Here is a 21,970-nt window from a genome sequence, read left to right as displayed (position 1 = left end):
ATGAAATCCAAATTGGCTGAGATGAGTAAACAACACAGCATATCCCTCTTGTACTTCCTTTTTCTAAAAGAAAGGACATAAACAGAAACATGAGTTGAGTCCTTCTGCATTTACAAACACAAAACTAGGGCTAAATGATGTATGGAAAAGAGAAAACAAAAGAAATTAGGTTACACGCAGACCAGAAATCCTTTTGTGTGGATGGCACACAGAAAAAAAGAAGCCATGATGTATTTCCATTTACTTTCATAAGATGCACAAAATATAGTGAAAAGAAATTTAACAAAAACTAACTTTCAAAGGTTTTCCAAAATGCAGTTGGTTGTCAGTTGCCATACGACCAACATCCAGTATTTCAGATGACACACTGGTTCATCTTGTCCAGCTGGGGGCGCTGTTTTTCTGCCACTACACTGTGACCTTAGCGGGACGCCAGCTGCCTTTTCTTCCGGGTTCACACCGCCTCGCAGGGGTTGAATATGAATCTATGAAGTCATAATTTATGTACAAAATTACATTCCCCTGCTACAGGGAGAGAGTGTGCGCGTATTTTTGCATTTCTACGTTCTGTTGAAGCTTGTTGTTGTTGCTATTGAAGCCGCTGGTGGTTTTGGGTCTCCGTGTTAGCTAAACATGTCAGCGGAGGAAGCGGACAAAACGACCACCACTGATGCCAGCGCTGGAGATGAGGAGGAGGAATGGCTGTATGGAGGTAAATACAACCACATACTCACCACAAACACAACTTCTTGTCGACACAGGCGTGAACATACGTGTCAGCTGCTTTGCTATTGACGCGCTAACCAACAAGCATCAGTGTTTGGGATTAAAAGATTGAGGCGTTAGCTGGGAAGCTAAGCTAACAGCGCCCGTTTACTATTGACGGCCTTTAGCAACAGTATGATTTCAAACAAAGCTTTAAAATGGCCTTTGTCGGTAATTGTAATTGAATATTCTTTCTTTGGCACTCAGAATCTATGCAGTTAGATGTGAACATTGGTTAAATATTCAGAGCTAGTAACTTATTTGAATGAAAAAAGCTGGGATAACAGTTGCGTCTTTTTCTGTTTCAGATGAGTCTGAAAGTAAAGAGGAGGACGAAGAAGCCAAACTGAACGCTGCTGTCGGGTAACATACACTCTAACCGCCACAAATGACTTTGTTATACACCGAGAATTACTTAAAAAAGCGTATAACGTAAAAATACACCTGTTCTCAAACATTAGATGTGATATGATTAAGAACTGGTCGTTTTGATACACATCCCAGGTAACGAAATACAGCATCAGCGATTCCACTTTGGCATCGAAATTCCAGGAATATTTACTCAAAGTTGGAGTCTCAAACCACACTGTCAGTTAATGTTGCCCATTTAGTTAAAGGTAATACGATTTACAAAACAGTCCTTCAACAAATCTAGAAATTGGAAACATAGTTTACAATAGTAGAAAGTACATTAAAGTTTATAAAGGCATTCTTAAAGGAAATATCGGTTAATTTCCCACCTTCGTCTTATTTTCCCTCAGATTTGGGAAGATATGGCTAGGCAGATAGCTCAGACTTATTGTTTCTGACAACATTACAGAAAAGATGCCTACAAATAAAGATTTTGGGGCCAATTATGGGATTTCTTCAAAGGGAAAAGTCAGGAGCTGACTGTTTACCTGAATCCTTTTTAGAAAAAAGCATTTCAATCCCATGCACATCTTATAGGAGCCAGAGGATGTAGAAGAAAAGCTCCTCAAAATTATACAGAGGATGGCTAAAGCTAGAGAAAAATGAAGTTTAGCTTGTAAAACTACCTCCTGTCAGGCCTCATCAGGTGCCCGCGCTTTGAACTTTTTTTTTTTTTTGCTTTTCATTTGCATTGCTTAGGAAAAGTGGGGGAAATGCTTTTGTGTTGGGAATAAATGACTGTGGTATGCTCAAATGTTTCCTATAGAAATACATCCTCAGAGGATAAGTTTAGTCTTCATGCACTCCCCACTTAAACCACTATTTCCCTTCTCTTGGTGGACGTGTAGAACATTTATTCTTATCTGTGAATTAGGAATTAGAAAAATGTGTTGCCGTATGTCTAACATTGTGTTTGGTCTGCAGTGCGCTCACTGATACTTCAGCAGATGATGCTGCTGCTGCACACGCTACAGGAAATGGAGTGGCCTCCGAGGTTGGTTGTCCTTATATAACACTATATGCTTTGTTCGCCCTTGTTTTTATTTTCCCATCTACCTCCTTGTCCCTGTTGATTTCTGTCCTTCTGAACATTGGTGGTTTCGTGCATCCTTTTAAAAAAAAACTAATTTCTCTACTTTTAGGCCACCGGTGAAGCTGCCGGTGAGGATGGTGACAGTGACAGCGACAGCGACGACGATGACGACGATGTTCGTGTCACCATTGGCGACATTAAAACTGGAGCCCCACAGTACACGTAGGTTTCAGTCAAACTGTGGAGGTTTACTCATGATCTGATGAGTTATTTGATGCGTTGATTTACGAAGGTGTCTGCAACATGTTGCTGGTGTGTGAGTGTGTGTTTTTTCCTGACATGTCACATCACTTAAATGATGTGAAAGAAACAATCTCACAGCTTTATTAAACCACCAGACTCGCCCTCAAACATCACTATATATGGGTCCATGAAGACTTTAGTCTTTGGAAACTGAGGGTGCTGAAACCTTTCAGTGAACTTACAAAAATAAGTGAACAGCATTGGTGACTTTCTTTCCACAGGGCTTATGGAGCTCCACCTGTCAACCTCAACATAAAAACAACAGGCTCCAGACCGTATGGACAAGGTAGCACTCCCTGTTATTTAAAACTGCTGTCATACCTGGCAGTCTGACTGGAAATAAACCAATTCAGCCTTTTTCCTTTTTTGTCAAAGTATTCACGAACATGTTTTGTTTGTTTCAATAGCTGCAAAGCTGAAAGGAGTGGATCTTGATGCACCTGGAAACATTAATGGGGTTCCAGTGCTGGAGGTGGACATGGAGTCCTTTGAAGAGAAACCCTGGAGGAAGCCAGGTGTGTGTTTGTGGTGCTTAAATAAAATGAAACGAACAAATGATTGGAGTTATTTCAGGCACCGCAGCTGTGACTGTTCGCAGGACGTGCTTTTTTTAATTTTTTTTCTTTTCGTTATTGACCCCGACCATTGGGGTTATGTCAAACCCTGATCAAAAATACAAAGCCCCACAATCACAGCAATTATAGTTTACATCACTGCTTTTACACAGAGCTTCGTGAATATTATAGATCCTCTTTATAGCTGAACATTACACTGAGTAGAAGCCTGTAAACGTATGTTTGGCTCCTTATTGAGTGTTTCACAGAAGGTGTTTGTGTTTGCAGGAGCGGATCTGTCTGACTACTTCAACTACGGTTTCAATGAAGACACCTGGAAGGCTTATTGTGAGAAACAGAAGAGACTGCGAATGGGACTGGAGGTCTCCACAGTGGGTTCAGTGACGAGCAAGATCAGCGTAAGATGCAACTTCTCCCAGCGTTTCTGACTTTCCCTCAGCTCATCCTACTTTTCACCTTCTTCTTAAACACGCCCATTAAACCTTCATTCTTGAAAGATTAACCCTTGCTACCGAATCTGACAACGCCCACGTTTTTCTTTTCCCCCTTAGGTTCAGCAGGGAAGGACGGGGAATGATAAGGATCTCTGCAGTTTACCTATCCACACCAAGGCAGACTTCACATCTCCGGTCAGCCTGTACAAGTCTGTTGTCAACAATCAGGTTGTCAGGTAACATTCCTTTTTTTATTTTGTTATCACTTATCGGTTATCTCAGGTGAGGGGAAAAAAGTGTTATTGACAAATTTTCTCTGAAACCAGCTTATGCATCATGTAGTCCTTTTATGTTGCCTTGTCACGGTTTTCTGGGGATTTTGCTTTCATCTCTTGGCTCTGAAAGCTTGATGTAACGGGTCTTTGGTAAAACTTGGATGTGATTTATCCGGCTGATGGTCCTTTTATTTTTTATTTTTTTAAAAACAGATACTCAGAGGTGACAAATTAGTCGGTGGGATCATGATTTTTGTTTTCACTATTTCTTTTTCTAGGAAGGTGAGTGGTACCATAGATGTGATTGGTGGACAGACGGCCACGATCAGCAGGGTTGAAGGGCGACGCAGACACAATCTAGATGGCAACAATATCCAGGTACGAGAGGCAACAGGAACAGTCAGTGACTGTTTTTTTTTTTTATTTTTGTTTAAAAAACAACAACAAAAAAACCGCCGTGGTCACTGTGTCCTCTCTGTCTGTTGTGCAGGTGATTTCTGAGCACACGACTTCAGATGCTGAACCAGCTCCAGCTAAGATCCCCACTTTCTTCCCTCCTGGACCAATTCCTCCAAACATACCCCCACCTCCGTTTCTCCCTCCTCCTCCAAGCGTCAGCACTGCACCTCCACTCATACCCCCACCCAGTGAGTGGAGTTCCTTCTCTGGTAACTTTAACGGTTTTACTTTGTATTCTTCTTCTGTGTGTTTACTCTCCCTTTTATTCTACCTCACAGGGTTACCCATCACTGTGCCTCCTCCTGGTTTCCCTCCTCCGACAAGTGGTCCTCCTCCTTCTATAATCCCTACTATGGACAGGTAATATGCATATGAACACACACGCCACCGCACGTTACATAAAACACACAAAACCAAACCAAAAAGTATCGTTGATGTGTTACGACTTTGAAACTGTTGAAAACGCCTCAGAAACGCTCACTTTTCCCACGTCGGAATAACTGCTGTCATTAGAAATAAATAGAAAATACATCAAAAGCTCTTTAAATAAGTTGCTACGATAATAATCGCTACTAAAATAAAGTAGAAAATCGGTGAATGCAATGATGGCTATATTGAATGTGACATAAAGGGATTAATCCTTTATTTATGGATCATTTTAGGATACATTTTTTAATAAGATCATTGTAGGGTTTTTTTTTTTTTTTTAGATTTTTATTTTTTTATTTTTCTATCTCCCTCCTGCAGGAGAAACGATGAAGAAGAAATAACACACATAAAACTAATCCTGTAGATTTTTAAAGAAGTGATGAGCCAAATTAAGATATGTATATATGTAAAATGAATCCAAAATGCTTGAATATAGAAGTAAAGGAGTTGAGTGTAAAGGAATAAATGGAGCAAGAAAATGTGAAGAATGACAGAGGGATGAGCTGAATCAGAAGCAGCCAGCTGAATAAATGACACTGAAGATTAAAAGACAAATGCAAGGTTAAAGCAATTAAAACAATTAGCTTATTCCACGCTGTCTGCATTTATTATCACACACATCTTCTTTTAAACCTCATTTCAGTCGTATTTCTCAACGTACCTTTACGTTTGTATTTATTTCAGATTATGGTAGTTTGAGTCCTCCATCTTTTCGCAGCTAAATGTCGAACACTGGCAGGAGGCACAGGAACATTTGAACATATTTTTCTTGATATATCGCTTCCTAACCCGGTCATTTTTACGCGCTCTTCAGAGACTTTGTGTCCAGGCTTTTGTGCACTTTGGATAGTGGTGGCAAAGAAACTCGTACTTTTGATCTGGAAGTCTCCCACTCCATCCTGCTTTGTTTTCTGGCTCGCTGAGGCGCTATCTGTAATGCAGATGGAGAAGCTGTGTTTGCAACACTCGGGATAGATTTGAGAGCATGTGGGGGCCTTTGTTTGCTCAGTGCAGTGTCAGAGTCGCACACGGGGGCAGCGTCTGGCCTCCTCACTTCAGCGGCTCAACCCTCCAACTTCCCATCATGTCGCTTTCATATTATTCTTATCAGTAGTGCTGTTTTCCTAAAATGTATTTATTGATTTATACGCTGTCTGTCAATCTGTATGCTCTCGTCTGGGTTTGTTTTTCTTTAGATGTATGAAAATATTATTTGTTATAACTTTGGAGATTAAAAAAAGAGGATCAATCAAGATTTGGATTCTGTTGCCGAATTTTTCCTTTTTCGCTAGAAATCATTTGGTTCTGGCCCCTGGCTGGGGTTTAAAGTTTAATTCACTCTTCAGCGTTACATAATATAAGAGCTGTTTACTTTGGAACCCCAGAGTTCACGTGTAAGAGGACACACGTCCTCGTGCTTTTGTTTTATTCTTATCCAGAGCAGGAGCAAATTGCTGAGTTAACTGTAATTCTAATCTTAAAAGAAAGTTCTTGGTATTATGGATTTTTGTTCAATACTTTCTACATGATTTAACACTGTAGTGTCACAGTAAAGCGTTTGTTAAGCAGTAAACAGGATGTCGCATGTCTAACGCAGTGTCCTTCCCCTGTTTCCACAGTGGCCACTCTGGAGGTTATGATGGCCGCTCTGTCCCTCCGTATCCATTTCCTCAAGGTAGAGAAAGCTCGGCAGCGCGGCCTTCTTTTCTAGCACCAGTTACACCACAAACGCTACGGCTAAATATAAGGAGAGATGGAGCAATAAAGGGTTTCATGATATGAGAAGTGCTTAAAGCAAAATTAAAAAGGCAGACGTACATTCCTTTCTATTCACTTCCCTCTTCTGTATATTTCCAGGTGCTTACCCTCCACCCATGGCTGGAGGTGTGCCTCCTCCTTGGCCCCCGATGATGGACAACACCAAATCCTGGGACTACTATCCCCGCCGAGAGGACAAAAGAGAGAAAGACAGAGAAAGACCCAGAGAGAGGACACATGAGCGGGAGCGAGAGAGAGAGCACAGCCCTTCAGCTATGAGCTACACCAGGTCAGAGGCCCAAACCCAAAGATATGTGGTTTATACTGCAGATGTTCCCCTGCTGGAACATCTGCAGAACATTTCAGAACTGCAGTTGTGAAGTGTGAAAGCGAACACACTGAATGTGTTATGCAGTTACAGTTCTGTTTGTGTTGTGCTCTGCATGCCAATACAACGCATTGAAGCGAAAGCGCTTGTCCGGTCTGTTTCCGTAGCGATGATGAGCGGTATCGTTACCGCGAGTACCCGGAGCGAAGTTACGCAGAGCGCCATCGTGACCGGTCGAGCCGAGAGAAAGAGGAAAGGCACAGAGAGAGGCGGCACAGGGAGAAAGAGGAGGGACGCCACAAGTCCTCTCGCAGGTACACAAACACACACTCTGTGGTTTCTATTTCTTTTCTTCTAAATTAAAACCATCCTCTCGTACTGTAAAAAGAAGTGTTTGCAGGACCGTGTTGTTTACTCGCTGCATTTATGGGCCTGTTCACAAATGTCACTGCCACTGTGTAGAGGACTCTTTATTGATCCTTACTGGGTTGAAACCACAGCTGTTTCTTTCACACATCGGATGGTTCTCAGAGCTGTAATAACAAAAAAAAAAAGCTTCTACATCATAGGATTGAATGTGCGCATGCACAGTCATCACAACAAAGAACGTTTTGAATTAAAGTCGGGCTAATTAACTCCGATATATCAGGCTCCGACTTTTCTGTGGCGCGATATAAAAGGAAGAGTAGATTCCACGACCACAGGAGGAGTTTGTGTGACGTAGCACAAATAAACCACCATATATACGTAGTTGGACCTATAACAAAGTCCATTATCACAGATCATTGGTTTTCAGTTTTGTTTGAAAATGCATCATCTAGTGAGCCAATAATAGTAAGGACAGTTATGATCAGTGAGTTTGAAGGAGCAATAAGCTTAAAACTGTAAACCGGGGGCCAGTTCTGTCTCTTTTACATGGATGATGCACATTGATTCATTTATTTTCCCCATGAGACATCCAGCTGTCCTTTGAGTGTTTGAGTGCGACATCCTGGGAAAAAGTCACACGGATTTCTTCAGCCGTACACTGTTTTCAACAAGCCCCTGATGGTGGCTGGGTTGGTTCGCTCATCTCTGAGCAGTGACCCGCTTTCTGCTGGTGGAAAAGAGCGTTGCGTCGTCAGTCTGCCGCTGTGGCTTTGAAATGGAACGGAGAGAGCGAGTGACAGCAGCTGCTTTCTGTATAAAGTATAAAGGGCCTAGAGTCATGACTTTGCATGATGTATTTTTCTTTCTATCACCCTTTGTCTTCTCCTTCCTTCCTCACTTCTCTATTTCCAAATACCCTTCCTGCCACCTTATTGTCATTCTTTGCCCTTCTGTTCCTTCTATTTTCTCCCTTTTTCCTATTGATCTTCCCATCTATCCTTATTTCTTTCTGGTTGCTCTCCTTCTATCTTCTCCCCACATCTGCCCTTTTCTCTCCTGCTGATTTTTGGGTCTCGGCTCTCCTCGCCCCCTCGGCCGTTTTCACACCCTCCTCTTTTTCCCTCAGCAGCAGCAGCCGGAGGAGGCACGACAGTGAGGAGGGTGACAGCCACCGGAGGCACAAACACAAAAAGAGCAAGAGGAGCAAAGAGGGCAAAGAGGCCAGTGAGGATATCGGTGCAGACCAGGAGAACCAGGAGGCCATGGAGTAGTGGCGGCCACTCCTGACGGTCTCTCTCCTCTTCATTTGTCTTCATACTGATCGGGGGGAGGGGAAGAAATGAGCAGCAGACCAACAAAACCGGAACGTCAGAGTCGTCGACTCATCATGTCACCCTCCTCTCATTGATCTGCATTCCCTCCCTGTCACTCATCCTCACCATCACCTCAGAGTTGATGGAGGGGTGTTTGTGCTCATCCCTGTTTCCATCAGTAGTTCACATCAGGCTGAGCTGCAGTCTGTCTCCAGCCGCATCCAGCATCTCCCAACCCTTCCATCAGTGATAATTAGGTCCCGCTCAGATTTCACTGAATAGTCGGGATGATCAGCCCACTGCGCTCTTCTTTTCTTATTGTCTTTATTGTTTGTTTGATGTCCTTTCGTTCTTGTTCCGTATGAAGACATTTATAGAAAAGCTGTCGGTTAAGTTTGATTAAAAAAGAAGAAGAAAAAGTGAAATTTCATACGATGTCTTTTTGTGACTTTATTTTTTTGGAATAAATAGTTTAATATCACACGGATTTGTTTATCAGAGGTGGTTAATACTTTTTAGGAGAAATGTGGTCTACACATTCAAATTAAACTTAGTGCTTTAGATTTAATTGGAACTGTTTTCTTTTTTCTTTTTTTTTCATTGTGGAATTGATTATTCCAGGCCAAGTGTGTCTTTAGATGGAAAAAAAAGAGACATTCTTACTACATGAGAGTGCATTTCCTTCATTGCATCTCTTACGTGCTATTCCAGCTCCGCTCGTATTTTGAAGGCTTCAATCCGCAGAGCACAGCTGTGGTGATCAGCAGACGAGTACAGAGTTCAGATGAGCTCCGATTATGGAACGGCGCACATCGAAATATTTTGCTGGAAGGGTTTGACTTCAGTACCTCAATGCTTCTAAAGTCTTTACTCCAGCTGAGGGCTTCTCAGCTTCTCCACTCTGTGTTTGTGCAAAAATAAAAATACTGCTTCTATGATATTTTTTTTTCCTTTTCCTTTTTGAAACCAACTTGCTTTTTCAGATGTGAAAGCTCGAGTTTTTTCTTCCTCTGCAATGTACCCGAGGTTGAAAACGCACCAGCCTTTAACAAAATTGAGAAGTTGTAATTGTGTACTTTTATTATTCACATTGCACTCTAATCTAATCCTTTAGTTTTACGTTCATAACATTTGATAAAAGGTTTTGAACCAAATGGAATCTCCACATCAGCACCGTGACTAAGATATAAGGACGTTTTGCTCAGCATGGTTTTTAATAATACTTCTGGCCTCCTTGTCTGTAGGAGTCACAATTGTTTACAATAATAAACACCGAACAGCTGATTGCAGCTACATTAAACAGGAGCTACAGATGTTCTTTTATTTTCACAATACTTCCAATGAGGGACATGCTTTGAGGCTTTGCCAGTTTTTTACTAAGTAAACCATTCAAATCAGATAATCCACAAAATACACTGTTCACTGTGTTATACTGAAACTGGGAAAACCTGCAAATCACTGAACATTAAAGTGTCTATTATAGAGTATGTTTATGCTTTGGGTTTGTATGGATGTGATTGACAGATCAAAGAGGATTATCAGTGAGGGGGAAAAGGAAAACCTGGGCAGAAAATACTACACGACACCCTCTTCCACGTGAAGGGATCAACCCTCCTAAAAACATTGGCCAAAGTCTGCCCTCTCGCTCCCCCCGGGCTGTTTGCTTTGGTTACATCAGCACAGACTCATGAACATGCATCCAGAGGAAACACTGACGCAGTGAACAGAGCGTGCAGACCAACAGGCAGTCGCAAAAGAATATTCTGGGGAGAAGAATAAAAAAAAAAAGCCTTCGAGACAATGAGTTGTGTTGCTGTAGTGCTGCTGAGTCTTCTCTCGCTGGGACACTGCGCTCCTCCGAGCGACTGTGACGCGCTGCTGAAACCAATAACCATCAGCAACGAAGAAGTAAGTTATTGCCTGCTTAGCTTTGCATCAACAGGTTTTTTTTTTTTTAAAAGATGTTGTTGACTGAACACAAAGTCTACAAGACCCAGAAAAGAAAAAGTCAATCTCAGCAAAGTAAGATCAGGAGATCAAACACATTGCTGTTAAATACAATGTACACACTAAATACCACGGGTTCTTTTAAATAATCTCTTTGGATCATATAAATCACCTCAGCAGTTTGTCCTACTGCTCCTCCACTTTAAGGCAGAGCATGGGGCACTTCTCAGAAATGTTGTGATTTTGACACACTTTAAGAATTCTCACTGATTGTTTATCTGTTGAAAGATTTCACTTTTTTTTGTTTTGTTTTGCATTCTCAGCTGACCTGCTTTTTTCCCCCTCTGGAGCAAATTTTCTCAAAGGTTCTTGCATTAAAATTTCCTGTGAATTAAACTACCTTATATACACAGAAAGTGGGTAAAGCAGAGCTTTAGTGTGTGGCATCATTAAAATGTTTGTTCAAAATGTTATTGGCATAAAAACAAATAGTTGCATAAAAACCTTAACGAAATCAGTTTGAATTTTTTTTTTTCAGTTTCCATCCACCTTTTTATTTTTTTAAAGCAAAACATCATCATCATGATCAGTGTTGTATAAAGTACTGAAATCTCACACTCAAGTAAAAGTATAGGTTCCCCTCCAGAATCTGACTTTAGTAAAAGTCCAAGTTACTGACTGAAATGTTACTTGAGTTAAAGTCTTAAAGTATCCGAAACGTCTTGTACTTAAGTATGAGAATTACTGTAAAAATAGATGTACTTAAGTAATGTAATGAAAAGTATGAGTAAAAAGTAAACAAGGCAAATGCAGTTTGAATGACATTTTTTATATTTTGGTAAACTTTGAACGTCAAATACACTTAAAATCTACACACAACCAAGTGCAGGCAAAATTTAGACCAGGTTTAGACAGAAAATACAAACTTTGTGAACCTTTAAGTTTTTCTTCTTCAAGTAAGGTCAGTGCTGAAAATGAGGCGTACGTTACACCATTAAGAAAAATATGAAACAAAAGAGGCTGCTACTGTTATTACCATCATTATAAACAAAATTTAAAGAAAAAAATAGGAGAAAACAGAAAAGTTTCTGTAAGATAGAATTTCCACGTCTTTGGGCAGGTATAACATGCATGGGGTCAAAACACTGTTGCGTATTTTCTCTCTCTCTTTTTTTTTGTAACGAGTAACTAAACCGAACAATGAAAATGTGTTGGAGTAAAAGTATGCAATTAAGTTCGGAAATATAGTGAAATAAAAGTGAAAGTTGTCAAAAAATGTTAAACTCGAGGAAAGTACAAAGTATTCCAAAATATACTTAAGTACAGTAGTGAAGTATTTTTACTTCGTTACTATACAACACTGATCATGATAACGTCCAGATAGGAAGGACGGAAGCCCGCCATGAGTGTGATGGGAGCTCCATGTGTACAAAACCATTGTTATGCACTGTATTAAGCATATTCAGCTCAGTATGTCAGTGCTCCGTTATACATCAACATGAATTTCAGAGACACTGACAAACGGTTCACTGTGAGGTGTGTCTTTGCGCTCCAGATTTTGGGTAGGTGGCTTTACATCGGAGGGAGCTCTAACATCCCGGGCAGCCGCTCCCTCGCCCACCTTATGACCAGCGCCTGGGTGGACTTGACTGAAACCTCCCGGAGTAACGTCCACAATCTCGTCCAGACTCACAGAGTGTAAGATTGGCTCTCACGCAGCCTTATTTTTGTATGCATTTCCAGTCCAGAAGCATCCCACAGAAACTGCTTGATTTCATATTTGGAAGCTTTTGACATGCGTCCCAAAAATAGTGTGTATTGTTTACCTCCTAATGTGCATTCCAGCACATACACTGTACCAGGGGTGGAGCAGTGATTTTAAATGTGGGGGTGTTCCAGGGGGGGCACATGAGCGCCACATCAAGCCCAGAGACACGACGCTGAAGTTGGCATCCGATTCGCAAATTAAATGGATGGGCATAAAGGGCAATTTCACTGTATTTTTTTGCATTTTGATCACCCTAAACTAGGTCCTGTATGGAAACTACAATAGTTACACTGGGTTAAATCTGGATGGAATTATTCTAAAGAGGCTGTAGATTAATTAAAACATTGTTTGGTATTTGTGAAACCTTTTTCTGATTTGTAAAAATGCAGAACAGGGCCATTTTACTGTTTTTTTATTTTATTTTGATCACCCTAAACTAGGTCCTGTATGGAAACTACAATAGTTAGACTGCTCAAATGTGGATAGAATTATTCTAAAGAGGGTACAGAGTCTTTAAAACACATTTTATGATTTGTTAACACTTTATTTGTTCATTGAAAATTCAAAAAGGTGAAATCATCTTGCTGTAAAAGTGGGGGTGTCGAAACACCCTCATCCCCCACGGGTGCGACGCCCATGCACTGTACATTTAAAGCTGGAGATTTTGGGCAACTCATGTGTAGAGGAAACAAATGAATTGGAAACATACATTTGATATCATAAATTAAAAAAAAAAAAAAGTCCTTTTACATATAATTCATGTTTGATCAGTTGATGATATACACATGTCAAAAATTTTGATGGCCCGTAGGTGCTTCCTTTAGATGTCAAACTAATCTGAGATGATATCATTCTCTGCTATCTTCATCCTCACAGATATGGCAGATGTTCCAGCTATGCCTACGATGTGATCTTTGAGAACAGCACAATGTTAATTGGTGAGTCGGGAGGAGCCAACCAGGGAGATCATTTATGATGGACACCAACATTTCCGTTATTCATGCTGTGTTGTGTTGTGTTGTGTTGTGTGTCCCGTGCAGAGGAACCTTTCTACCTCAAAGAGGTCTACCTGTCAAACGAGTGCCCTGACTGTCTGGTGGCCAATGAAGACATTATCTCTGGGAGAGATTCTTTTAAATGTCTTCTCATGTTTAGTAAGAAACACGCAGTAGAAGGCAAATTGACATTTCTGATGGCAATGTTTGAATCGATGCAGCTTTTGTGTATGAATTCAGAGCCTCTTTTCCACTTTAATGTTGGTTTTAAGCACAAACACCTGCTGGCAAACAGCTTTACTCTATAGGTTAAATTCAGTAATCTGCAGTAGTGTCTGTTTGTTTGTGTTTCACATTGAGATTGAAACTCTGTATTTTTAGGCAGGAGCAGGACCGTTTCACCTGCTGCATTGGCCTTGTTAAAGAAACAAGCAGAATGTCTTCAGATGCCACCACCGATAATAATGGACACAGACTACGGTGGGAATGTGAACGCTTTTCTTCATGTCTGTCCACATACAGTGCGGTGCCTTCACAGTTGGTTGTTATATTTCTTATCTTTGTATGTGCACAGAAATCTGCCCGGACGACGTCACGCCGCTGGAGGGGCTCAGCGCCCTGAACTCCTTATTCGAGGCCAAGATGGGACATCGGTTCGCGAGACTTCTGGATTCCTTTTTCGACATGTTTGTGAACTGATTTTTGATTAGTTTTGACATGTGCAAAATGCTTTTGGGAGGTTTTGTATGGAAAAGTTGTAATAAAATGAACACGGAGAAACTGCATTATTTTCATGATAATTAGTTGTAGCAGCCGGAAGTCAACCCCTCTGATGGGCTCTTCCTCCTGAGCTCTCTTTCCAGGGGTTCACCTGCCGGTGTTATGCCGAGAAATGCATCCGCATTCGCGGGAGCACACGTAAACCGTTTCAGGCGTGTGGATTATTACATTTTTCCAATAAAGTTACAGTGATGATATTGAGCTGACAATGGTTTTTCATTCGTTTATCTTTTTTCTTCATGTAGATGAATAATACATGTACAGTACACTTATGATAATCCCACAATTGTACAGTTTAGAGCATCTTTTACACCTATTATTATAATATTGTACAAATATTCCAAATTAAGGGCCGTGACTATCACTTTTGCAGTAAGCCAGAAAACCGGTTGGAGACATTTTCTATGAATATCAGTCTTTACTCAGTGTAGCCCAGATAAAATAATCCAAAAATGAACCTAGAACTATGAAATTTGACTATTTTAATTTAATTTTAGAGACAATTTTGGACTTGTTGAAATTCCCATCTGTTAATTTAATCGAGTAAACAAATTCTAATGTAGTTATATCATTCCATTCCAGACTCTCTTTAAAGCAGGGGACCTGCGAATGGGGATGCATTTCTCGGCAGGCGTGCACTTCTCGGCACAACACCGGAACACTGTTCTGACTTTGTACTCCTTTAAAGTGAGAGTGTGGGTGCTGGGAACAGATTCCTGCTGAGGTGGTCTGACTGAGGACTGCTGCGTTGCCTCAAAGCTTGCAAAGAAACAGTTCAAGTCATATCAGAGCCGTGGTCTGTATTCCCTGCCTCACCCACTCAGGTCTTTTTTTTTGGTCTACTTTAACATCCCTTATACCTCTCTCGGGTCCCTTCTGGTAGTGCAGCATTATATCATGATTTCTATGTTATCTTGATTAATCACAAAAAAAATATGTCTGATTTCTGCCACCTTACAGCTGAAACTGTAGGGGATCTCAACTATGCACAAACGTTGGTGAAACAATATGACTGGCCGGATATGTCTCCTGCTTCAGCAGACAGCTGACTCTGTTTGGGGGGAGACGTGGGACATGCATCATGCCTTCAGGCTTTATAGAATTTTCCAGTGTTGTTCAGGATGCTTTCATTGCCATGACCTTCACTTTGTGGTTTACTCTGTCAGAATCTGTTGGTATAGAGCCGGTGATCAATTTATACCATCTAATGATCCTCAAAAAAAGTGTTCTTGCTCAAGTTAATATCGACTGTGGCTAAAAACAAGCTTAATGGGATGAAATATAAACACACACCAGAAACATTAGGGATATCTAACACCTCACAATAAGATATGCAGAAGCTTCATTCGTGACTTAAAAAAAATGCAGTAACTAATCAGGAACATCTGGTTAGTTGATAATTAGGTATTTCTTAATACTTCTTTAATAGTTTGCAAAGTAGGATCATATATTAGCAAAAAGACTGGTAGTCCTGTATTACATCATCATATCAAGATTATCAAATAAGGACATTGATTTCTTACTGATTACTGACTCTTTACCTGTTCATTATTTTTTTTGTACCTTCAATTAAAGTGTTGCATCATACTGATTAGCTACTCTAATGTCTCATGTTTAAAGAACCTTTATGTGAACCGAAATATCATACTGATTACTTTCTCCTTAGTTCCACAACAAATTGTCATTAAACAGAACTTCACTTCCCAGTTTTTGTAAGTTATTGAGATGTGCAACAACACATCATCAGCAGGGTAAAACTAACCTGTCTCACGACGGTCTAAACAAAAGGTAATCTTTTTCAAAATATCAAAGAAATATGTTATCCAAAATAAAAATACATAAAGTATCCACAATTGCAGACGTTTTCACGCCCTTAGAAGCTGATGGCTATGATTGTGGAGACAGGCTTCACTACTAACATACAGTGGCTTGCAAAAGGCTTTTTGCCTATTTTTTTTTTACATTCCAACCTGTAATTTAAATGTTTTTTAATCTTATTTTATGTGGTGGATCTGCACAAAATGGTCTAAGTTGGTGAAATGAAATGAGAAAAATATATATAAAAAACAGAAAATTGGCACGTGCATATGTATCCATCTCCATGACCGCTGTAGTTCTGTGTCATGTTTGTTTAACATGATGGTGATCTAGAGAATTCTTTACTGAGAACTGCATTTTGTAATGGGAATGACTACAGTTGAGAAGCACCTTACAAGTAAAATATTTGCATTGTCACTTTATTATATAAAAGAAAAGTCCATTTGCCAAATTATTATCCTACGATGCTGCATGAAGACGAGTTATTTTTGCCAAATTTCCTCACTCTCTGCTTCACCCAAATTACAAATCTGAATAGTTCACCACCAAATCACTGTCACTCTCTGTAAGAAAGAGTTTTGTGTGTTTCTGACTAAGCTTTCACAGCAGGATGACCAGCCAGTGACTCTGCTGGGCTTGGTTGGGTTTTTTTTTGGTTTGACTGTAACTATGAGGTTGTCTAATTAGAATACAAACTAATGCAGCAGATAATTCAGTATGGAAAAAGAAAAGGTTCGTGTTTCCTGAACTGTCAGTTAGATACTAATAATGATGACAAGACCAAGTAAACATCTGAAGCATGTAGAAAATTCAACTGTGATACTTCTTTCCAAAACTGTGTGGACAATTGACATTTTCAGAACTATGTAAAGATTTCATTGGAACTGTGTTCTTCTCAAGAACTACTATGTGACCCTGGCCTCATTCGACAAGGGCTCCTCCTCCTGAAGAAACCCTGTTTAGGCCCTTTTAACACAATAACGTGTTCATGTGTGTAATATGAGCCAGAAACAGAACAGTGGCACACACGCACAGCTGCAGGCTGAAACTGGTCCTCCACAGAAACATTCTGAACGGGCATTTCCCTGGTCCCCTTGCTTTACTCTACTGCCAAGGCCATTTAAAGGGTTACATTTAAGAGTCATGCATCTCTCTGAAGAATGTGGCCAAAGTAAAGATGTAAAGATTCAGTTTGTTTAACAGCATTAAATTATATTTCCCATCTGCCCAAAATACATGATGTGTGAGGATGCAGAGAGAAATGGATCCTGGCCCACGATGAGCCGGACTTTTTTTTACTCACTTCAGTTTCACAATTTGAAAATGTTATCCACCTAACATAAGTGGCAGATGGGCTCATGGCAGTGTCAGGAGGATGTGGGATAATTTTTTGTCTTATACCGATGTTTTTTTTTTAATTTTTTAAATCTCCTTGAGCATTGCAACACTAAAGTAAACAACCACGGTCTGTGTCAGTTCATGTGGGTTGAGCCGTGAACCCCGAGCATACACAATTAGCAGGCGAGCCACCATGGAGTTTGTTCATGTTGCTCTGGCTGTGTTCAGTCTTCTGTCCCTTGGACACTCGGCTCCTGTGACCAACTGCGAAAGTCTGACCAAACGTCTTGAAGTCCAAGGAAGGGATCAGGTAAGACGTTCTTCACTCATATTTTTATTTTTCATATCAATCATCGATGTGACACCTCATTTGACTGAGAAACACCCCATCTGTTGCAGCTGCTTGGAAAATGGACGTACATAGCAGAGGGCACAGATGTGCCCGGATCCAAAGTGCTGACAAAGATGTTTATTGAAACCGGCTGGGTGAACATTACTGCTGCTAACCAGATAAATGTCCTCACCTGTTCTGAGAATATTAAGATGTAATTTCAAACCGACAGTTCTTAAAGTTATTTCTTAGACTATGTGCTACCATGAGTACAAACTGATGGATCCAAAAAAAAAAGATAAATTCTTCTTTTTTCTTGATGAAGGATTGGCCTTTGCTTCAGTCTTACATCCAACTGGACTCTGGAAAACAACACTTTTCATATGGGTGAGAGACCATTGCTGACCATTTAACACGCTATCGGATCTGAACTTTCTGTCCTAACAAGTCTTTTGAATATATTGTGTATGTATACATGTATCTCCAGTGAAACCCTACCCGTCCATTTCTGCTCTGCTGAACACTGGCTGTCCCGACTGCATGGTTTTCTACTCAAACTTCACTTTTGGGAGAAGCTCATACCATGGTCTGCAGCTCCTAAGTAAGAACAAACAAACCAAGACAGTTCACACAAATTAAAAAAGAATCCTTATTCCTTTTCATCTAGTTCAGTAACTTGGATACCCGACAAGTCAAATAAAGCCACTTGGCAGATATTAGGCTACCTTGCCATGTTTTGGCTGCAGTGGAAAGTAATTTAGTTTAGAAATCCTCTTCAGCTCAGTTTTGAGGTATTCAACTTTTTTTCTTTTTGCTCGACTTTATGCTTCTTCTCTGCTAGAGTTATCTTTTATTTGATTAAACTGAGCTGAGAATAACAACAACAACAAAAACAAATTTAACCAGTGGCTCCAAAGCCTTTTGGACTTGACTCAGCACTTCAACCAACAACACTGTGTCATTTCTTATATTCTTAGAACCAGGCCAAAATCCAGGATCAGTGTGAAAAAAAAAGTACACCCCATGATTATCTTGTAGAGCCACCTTAAGCATCAATAACTTGAAGTCATCGTTTACTCTGATGTTGTCTCTCTCATCGTTGTGTCAGAATTTTTTGCCCACTCTTCTTTACAACCATTCAGTTCATTGTAGTTTGCAGGCATTAGTTCATACACAGCTCTGTTAAAGTCCCGCTACAGAGTTACAATCAGGTTGAGGTCTGGACTTTGACTGGACCATTGCAACACCTTGATTATTTTCTTTTTCACAGATTCTGTTTGTAGATGTGCAACTTTGCTTGGTGTCCTGTTGCATGAACCAATCACAGCAGATGGACTCACATTTGACTCTAGAATACAGAGTTCATGGTTGATTAAATGACTGCAAGGTTTCCAGGGCTGCAAAACAAGCCCAGATCACCATGCCTCCACCACGGTGCTGAACAATTAGTATGAGGTGATTGTGCTGATAGGCTGCGATTGGTTTCCACCAAAAGCGATACGTACATCATGACCAAACATCTCCACTCTGGTCTTAACTTTCCAAAGGACATTGTTTTGGTTTGTTCAGAAGTAACTTTACAAACCTGAACTATGCTGCCATATGTTTTCTTTTAGAGAGAATAGACTTTCTCCCCACAACTCTTCCAAACATGTTTTTTTCTAATTGTACTGGCGTGAACTTTAACATTTAAAATGCTAACTGAGGCCCGTTCAATGATGAACTCCAAATGTTTTTGGAGGAGGCCCTGTAACCCCTCCCAGATTGTTCGGCCGCAACAACACCCCTGAATGCCCCAGATGAAGCAGTGCCGAAACTTCTTCTTTTAGAGAGGTGTTCACACATACTGATGATCGGTTAATCCATTGCTTTGCATCATTTCAACACGTGGACAGACCAACATTACCGTCCCAACTGCAATGCCTCCAGCATTAGTAAGGTCCTTGTATTTTCAGCACTTAAATCACCTGAAGGGGCCTGCATGAGTCCTTTTTTGCCTTTCAGGTCGGAGACCCAAGGTGTCTGCTGCTGAACTGCAGGAGTTTTCTAAGCAGCTGGAATGTCTGAACTTACCACCAGCTACCGTCCTCGATCCAGAAAAAGGTACAAGCACTTAATCAGGTTACAGAACCAAAAAAGCACATTCCTTTAGGTTGAATGGTAAATATGCAGTTTTCAGGTAAAAAGTAATATATACCTGAAGTTTTACCAGTGAGGAAACCAGTAAGGACAGTGCTTTTTCATTTGAGCAGCAGCTGCAACAAATAGTTTGCGTTTTCTCTGTTGCTTGGAGCAAAGAAAGCAAATTACACATTGAATATAGATTATTCATAAAACAAATCACATTCATTTTACACAAGCATCTAAAACGTAAAGCTTTTCACACTCCTTCCTAAAACTTACCTGTGATAACACTGAAACAAAGTCAATTATCAATGCTTATTCCATCCTATTTTTTGAAAAAACACATCAAAAAGACAGATAAAAACACTCAGTTCTCCACTTCTCAGGTTTTTGCCCGGATCCATCTCTTTCCGAAGAAGGAACTGTTGTTGATCTAATGAGTGGCTTCAACAGCATGGACTCTGAACATTGGGACCAAATGGACAAGATGCTCAGAAGTGCAAAAGGCTTTATGGAGATGATCGACACGGTCTCCAGCCTTACAGAGGAATGGATGAACTAACAGTGTCACGTGAGAAATGCCATGCGAGTGTCTGGGAAGACCGCTCCTCTAAAATAAAGATGCAGGATGTAAAAGAAGCAAGACGTTGTACTTCTGTCTCATATTTGTTTTATGTTATGTGGATGGTCTAATTAACTAATGAATCAATTTATCATCATCTAACGTCTTTGTTTCATAATGAGGGCACCAGGGAAAAACAGCAATTCTTGATAAATTGGGTCGGACAGTTTAACATTTTCAAAATGTGCTGTTCGAATATATTTACAGGCAGTGCCCGTGCACGTATAGATCTAAGCTTTGAATCCCCTCGTGGGCAGATTAACCTTCTCAGGGCAGAACAAGACAAGCTTTACAACAGAAAACTGTTCACTGATAAATTGAAATGACCTGCCAGGAGCGTGTCGTGCAGACTTTATGGATTTATCAAATAGCTGTGGCCATCACATAGAGTCAGATTTCTCTTTGCATTTCGTAAGGGCAATGACTGCAGTTGGGTTTCAGTTTTAAGGCAGTATTTATACGAGAGGCATCCTGCAAGTGGAGAATTTGCATTATCATCTAGGTCAAGAAAAGAAAAAGTCCCACTTGTCAAATTATTATTGAAAAGACACGTTTCCTTGTGTATGGCAGGAAGGTTCGTGTTTCAGTTAGATACTATAATGATGACAACACCAAGTAAACATCTGAAGGATTTAGAAAATTCAACTAAGATATTTCTTTCCAAAACTGTGTGGACAATTTACATTTTAAAAACAATGATATGTACAGATTTCAATGGAACTACTATGTGACCCTGGCCTCATTCGACAAAGGGGTTCCCCCTCCTGAAGAAACACAGTTTAGACCCTTTTCAAAACAATAACTTGTGAGTGTGTCACTGTTCTGTTTCTGGCTCATACACAATGTCACAATGTCATTGATGATCGCTTATTTCTAAGCCCCGGCATTATCTGCTACCTCTCCCATGGACAAGTTCTTTTCCGAAGAAATCCTGGTACAAGCCCATCCTGTGAATATTTTCTCAAACACAGACCAAATGGTGGATGCTTTGCAACAAAATCAAATCAAGCTGTGTGTGTGTGTGTGTGTGTGTTTTAGAGCTATGAGTTTGGTAGAAGTCACGTTCTGGAATAACAAATATTTTGTAAAGTTATTGGCGAAAACAATGACTTGACGTTGGGCTCAGTTGCCCGGTTTCTATGTGAAAAGTTGCCAAAAAGAAACGTGAAACAGACACAATTCCATTGGCTGCAGTGCAGGCAACGATGCGAGAGATTATAATTAAGTAAAAGAAGTATTTAAAGGTCAAGAAGTGAAAAAAAAACAACAATTGCAGAGGGCTTCTACGTGAAGAAAATGGAGAGATTTACTTTAATCCCCGTGAATAACTGGGAAATGATATCATATCTGAGATGAGACTTTAATGTTGGTTGGCTCAGACTAGATACAACTGCTGAGTCACGTCTCTTTAAACTTTGCAAGGTCAGGAGTTGTTTTTTTCCCCTTACTCGATATGAGGCAGACTGCTGTTATATTGTTTATGAACTGTAAAACTAAAGAAATTAATATAAATATCCATGTAAAATCACAAAAAAACCATCTAGGCCGAATCTTCAATTATCGGCTTGTTTAATACCATTCTGGATTTTTACATATTGACAGAAAGCATTCACAGATCTGCTGGATCAGAAAGGTTTCCCCTTAATTTATTGGCTTTGGGTCGGTTAAGAAGTGTTCGGGTCGGGTCACTCGAATTAGCAGAGAAAACAATCAGGCCCCTCACAGCATTGGGTCCCTTTGCTGACCTTTTATCGTCGTTATACAACATGTAGCTGTTTCAAATTCAGAATTCTGA

The 21,970-nt window shown here is 40.3% G+C and overlaps 2 protein-coding genes across 3 annotated transcripts; both read left to right on the top strand.

The window, feature by feature from the left end:
• The first annotated feature begins 439 nt into the window (after positions 1-439).
• Positions 440-8,935, top strand: fip1l1b (FIP1 like 1b (S. cerevisiae)). 2 transcript variants are annotated; one of them, XM_075462742.1, is made up of 15 exons: positions 440-712; positions 1,074-1,128; positions 2,101-2,170; positions 2,319-2,431; positions 2,734-2,798; positions 2,920-3,027; positions 3,355-3,485; positions 3,639-3,757; positions 4,075-4,174; positions 4,287-4,443; positions 4,534-4,615; positions 6,304-6,359; positions 6,542-6,731; positions 6,938-7,084; positions 8,269-8,935. In XM_075462742.1, the coding sequence occupies exons 1-15, from the start codon at positions 634-636 to the stop codon at positions 8,408-8,410; spliced, it is 1,614 nt and encodes a 537-aa protein (XP_075318857.1). In that variant the 5' UTR covers positions 440-633; the 3' UTR covers positions 8,411-8,935. The 2 variants fall into 2 exon arrangements, with proteins under 2 accessions (XP_075318857.1, XP_075318856.1); XM_075462741.1 differs by having other exon boundaries at positions 8,266-8,935.
• Positions 8,936-9,030: 95 nt separating this feature from the next.
• LOC142378351 (uncharacterized) lies at positions 9,031-14,125 on the top strand. The gene is made up of 6 exons (XM_075462743.1): positions 9,031-10,360; positions 11,955-12,097; positions 13,044-13,105; positions 13,208-13,321; positions 13,544-13,642; positions 13,737-14,125. The coding sequence occupies exons 1-6, from the start codon at positions 10,253-10,255 to the stop codon at positions 13,859-13,861; spliced, it is 651 nt and encodes a 216-aa protein (XP_075318858.1). The 5' UTR covers positions 9,031-10,252; the 3' UTR covers positions 13,862-14,125.
• The last annotated feature ends 7,845 nt before the right edge of the window (positions 14,126-21,970 follow it).

The sequence above is a fragment of the Odontesthes bonariensis genome, chromosome 4, assembly GCF_027942865.1.
Source record: "Odontesthes bonariensis isolate fOdoBon6 chromosome 4, fOdoBon6.hap1, whole genome shotgun sequence".
Lineage (NCBI taxonomy): Eukaryota > Metazoa > Chordata > Actinopteri > Atheriniformes > Atherinopsidae > Odontesthes > Odontesthes bonariensis.
The sequence above is the reverse complement of the archived record's forward strand: the minus strand, read 5'-3'. Positions and strand labels throughout refer to the sequence as shown.

Coding starts and splice junctions, on each gene's coding strand:
- LOC142378351 (XM_075462743.1), top strand. CDS start 10,253: ATGAGTTGTGTTGCTGTAGTGCTGCTGAGTCTTCTCTCGCTGGGACAC. Junction 10,361..11,954: donor TAACCATCAGCAACGAAGAA/GTAAGTTATTGC, acceptor TTTGCGCTCCAG/ATTTTGGGTAGGTGGCTTTA. Junction 12,098..13,043: donor CTCGTCCAGACTCACAGAGT/GTAAGATTGGCT, acceptor TCATCCTCACAG/ATATGGCAGATGTTCCAGCT.
- fip1l1b (XM_075462741.1), top strand. CDS start 634: ATGTCAGCGGAGGAAGCGGACAAAACGACCACCACTGATGCCAGCGCT. Junction 713..1,073: donor GGAGGAATGGCTGTATGGAG/GTAAATACAACC, acceptor TTTCTGTTTCAG/ATGAGTCTGAAAGTAAAGAG. Junction 2,799..2,919: donor CTCCAGACCGTATGGACAAG/GTAGCACTCCCT, acceptor TTGTTTCAATAG/CTGCAAAGCTGAAAGGAGTG.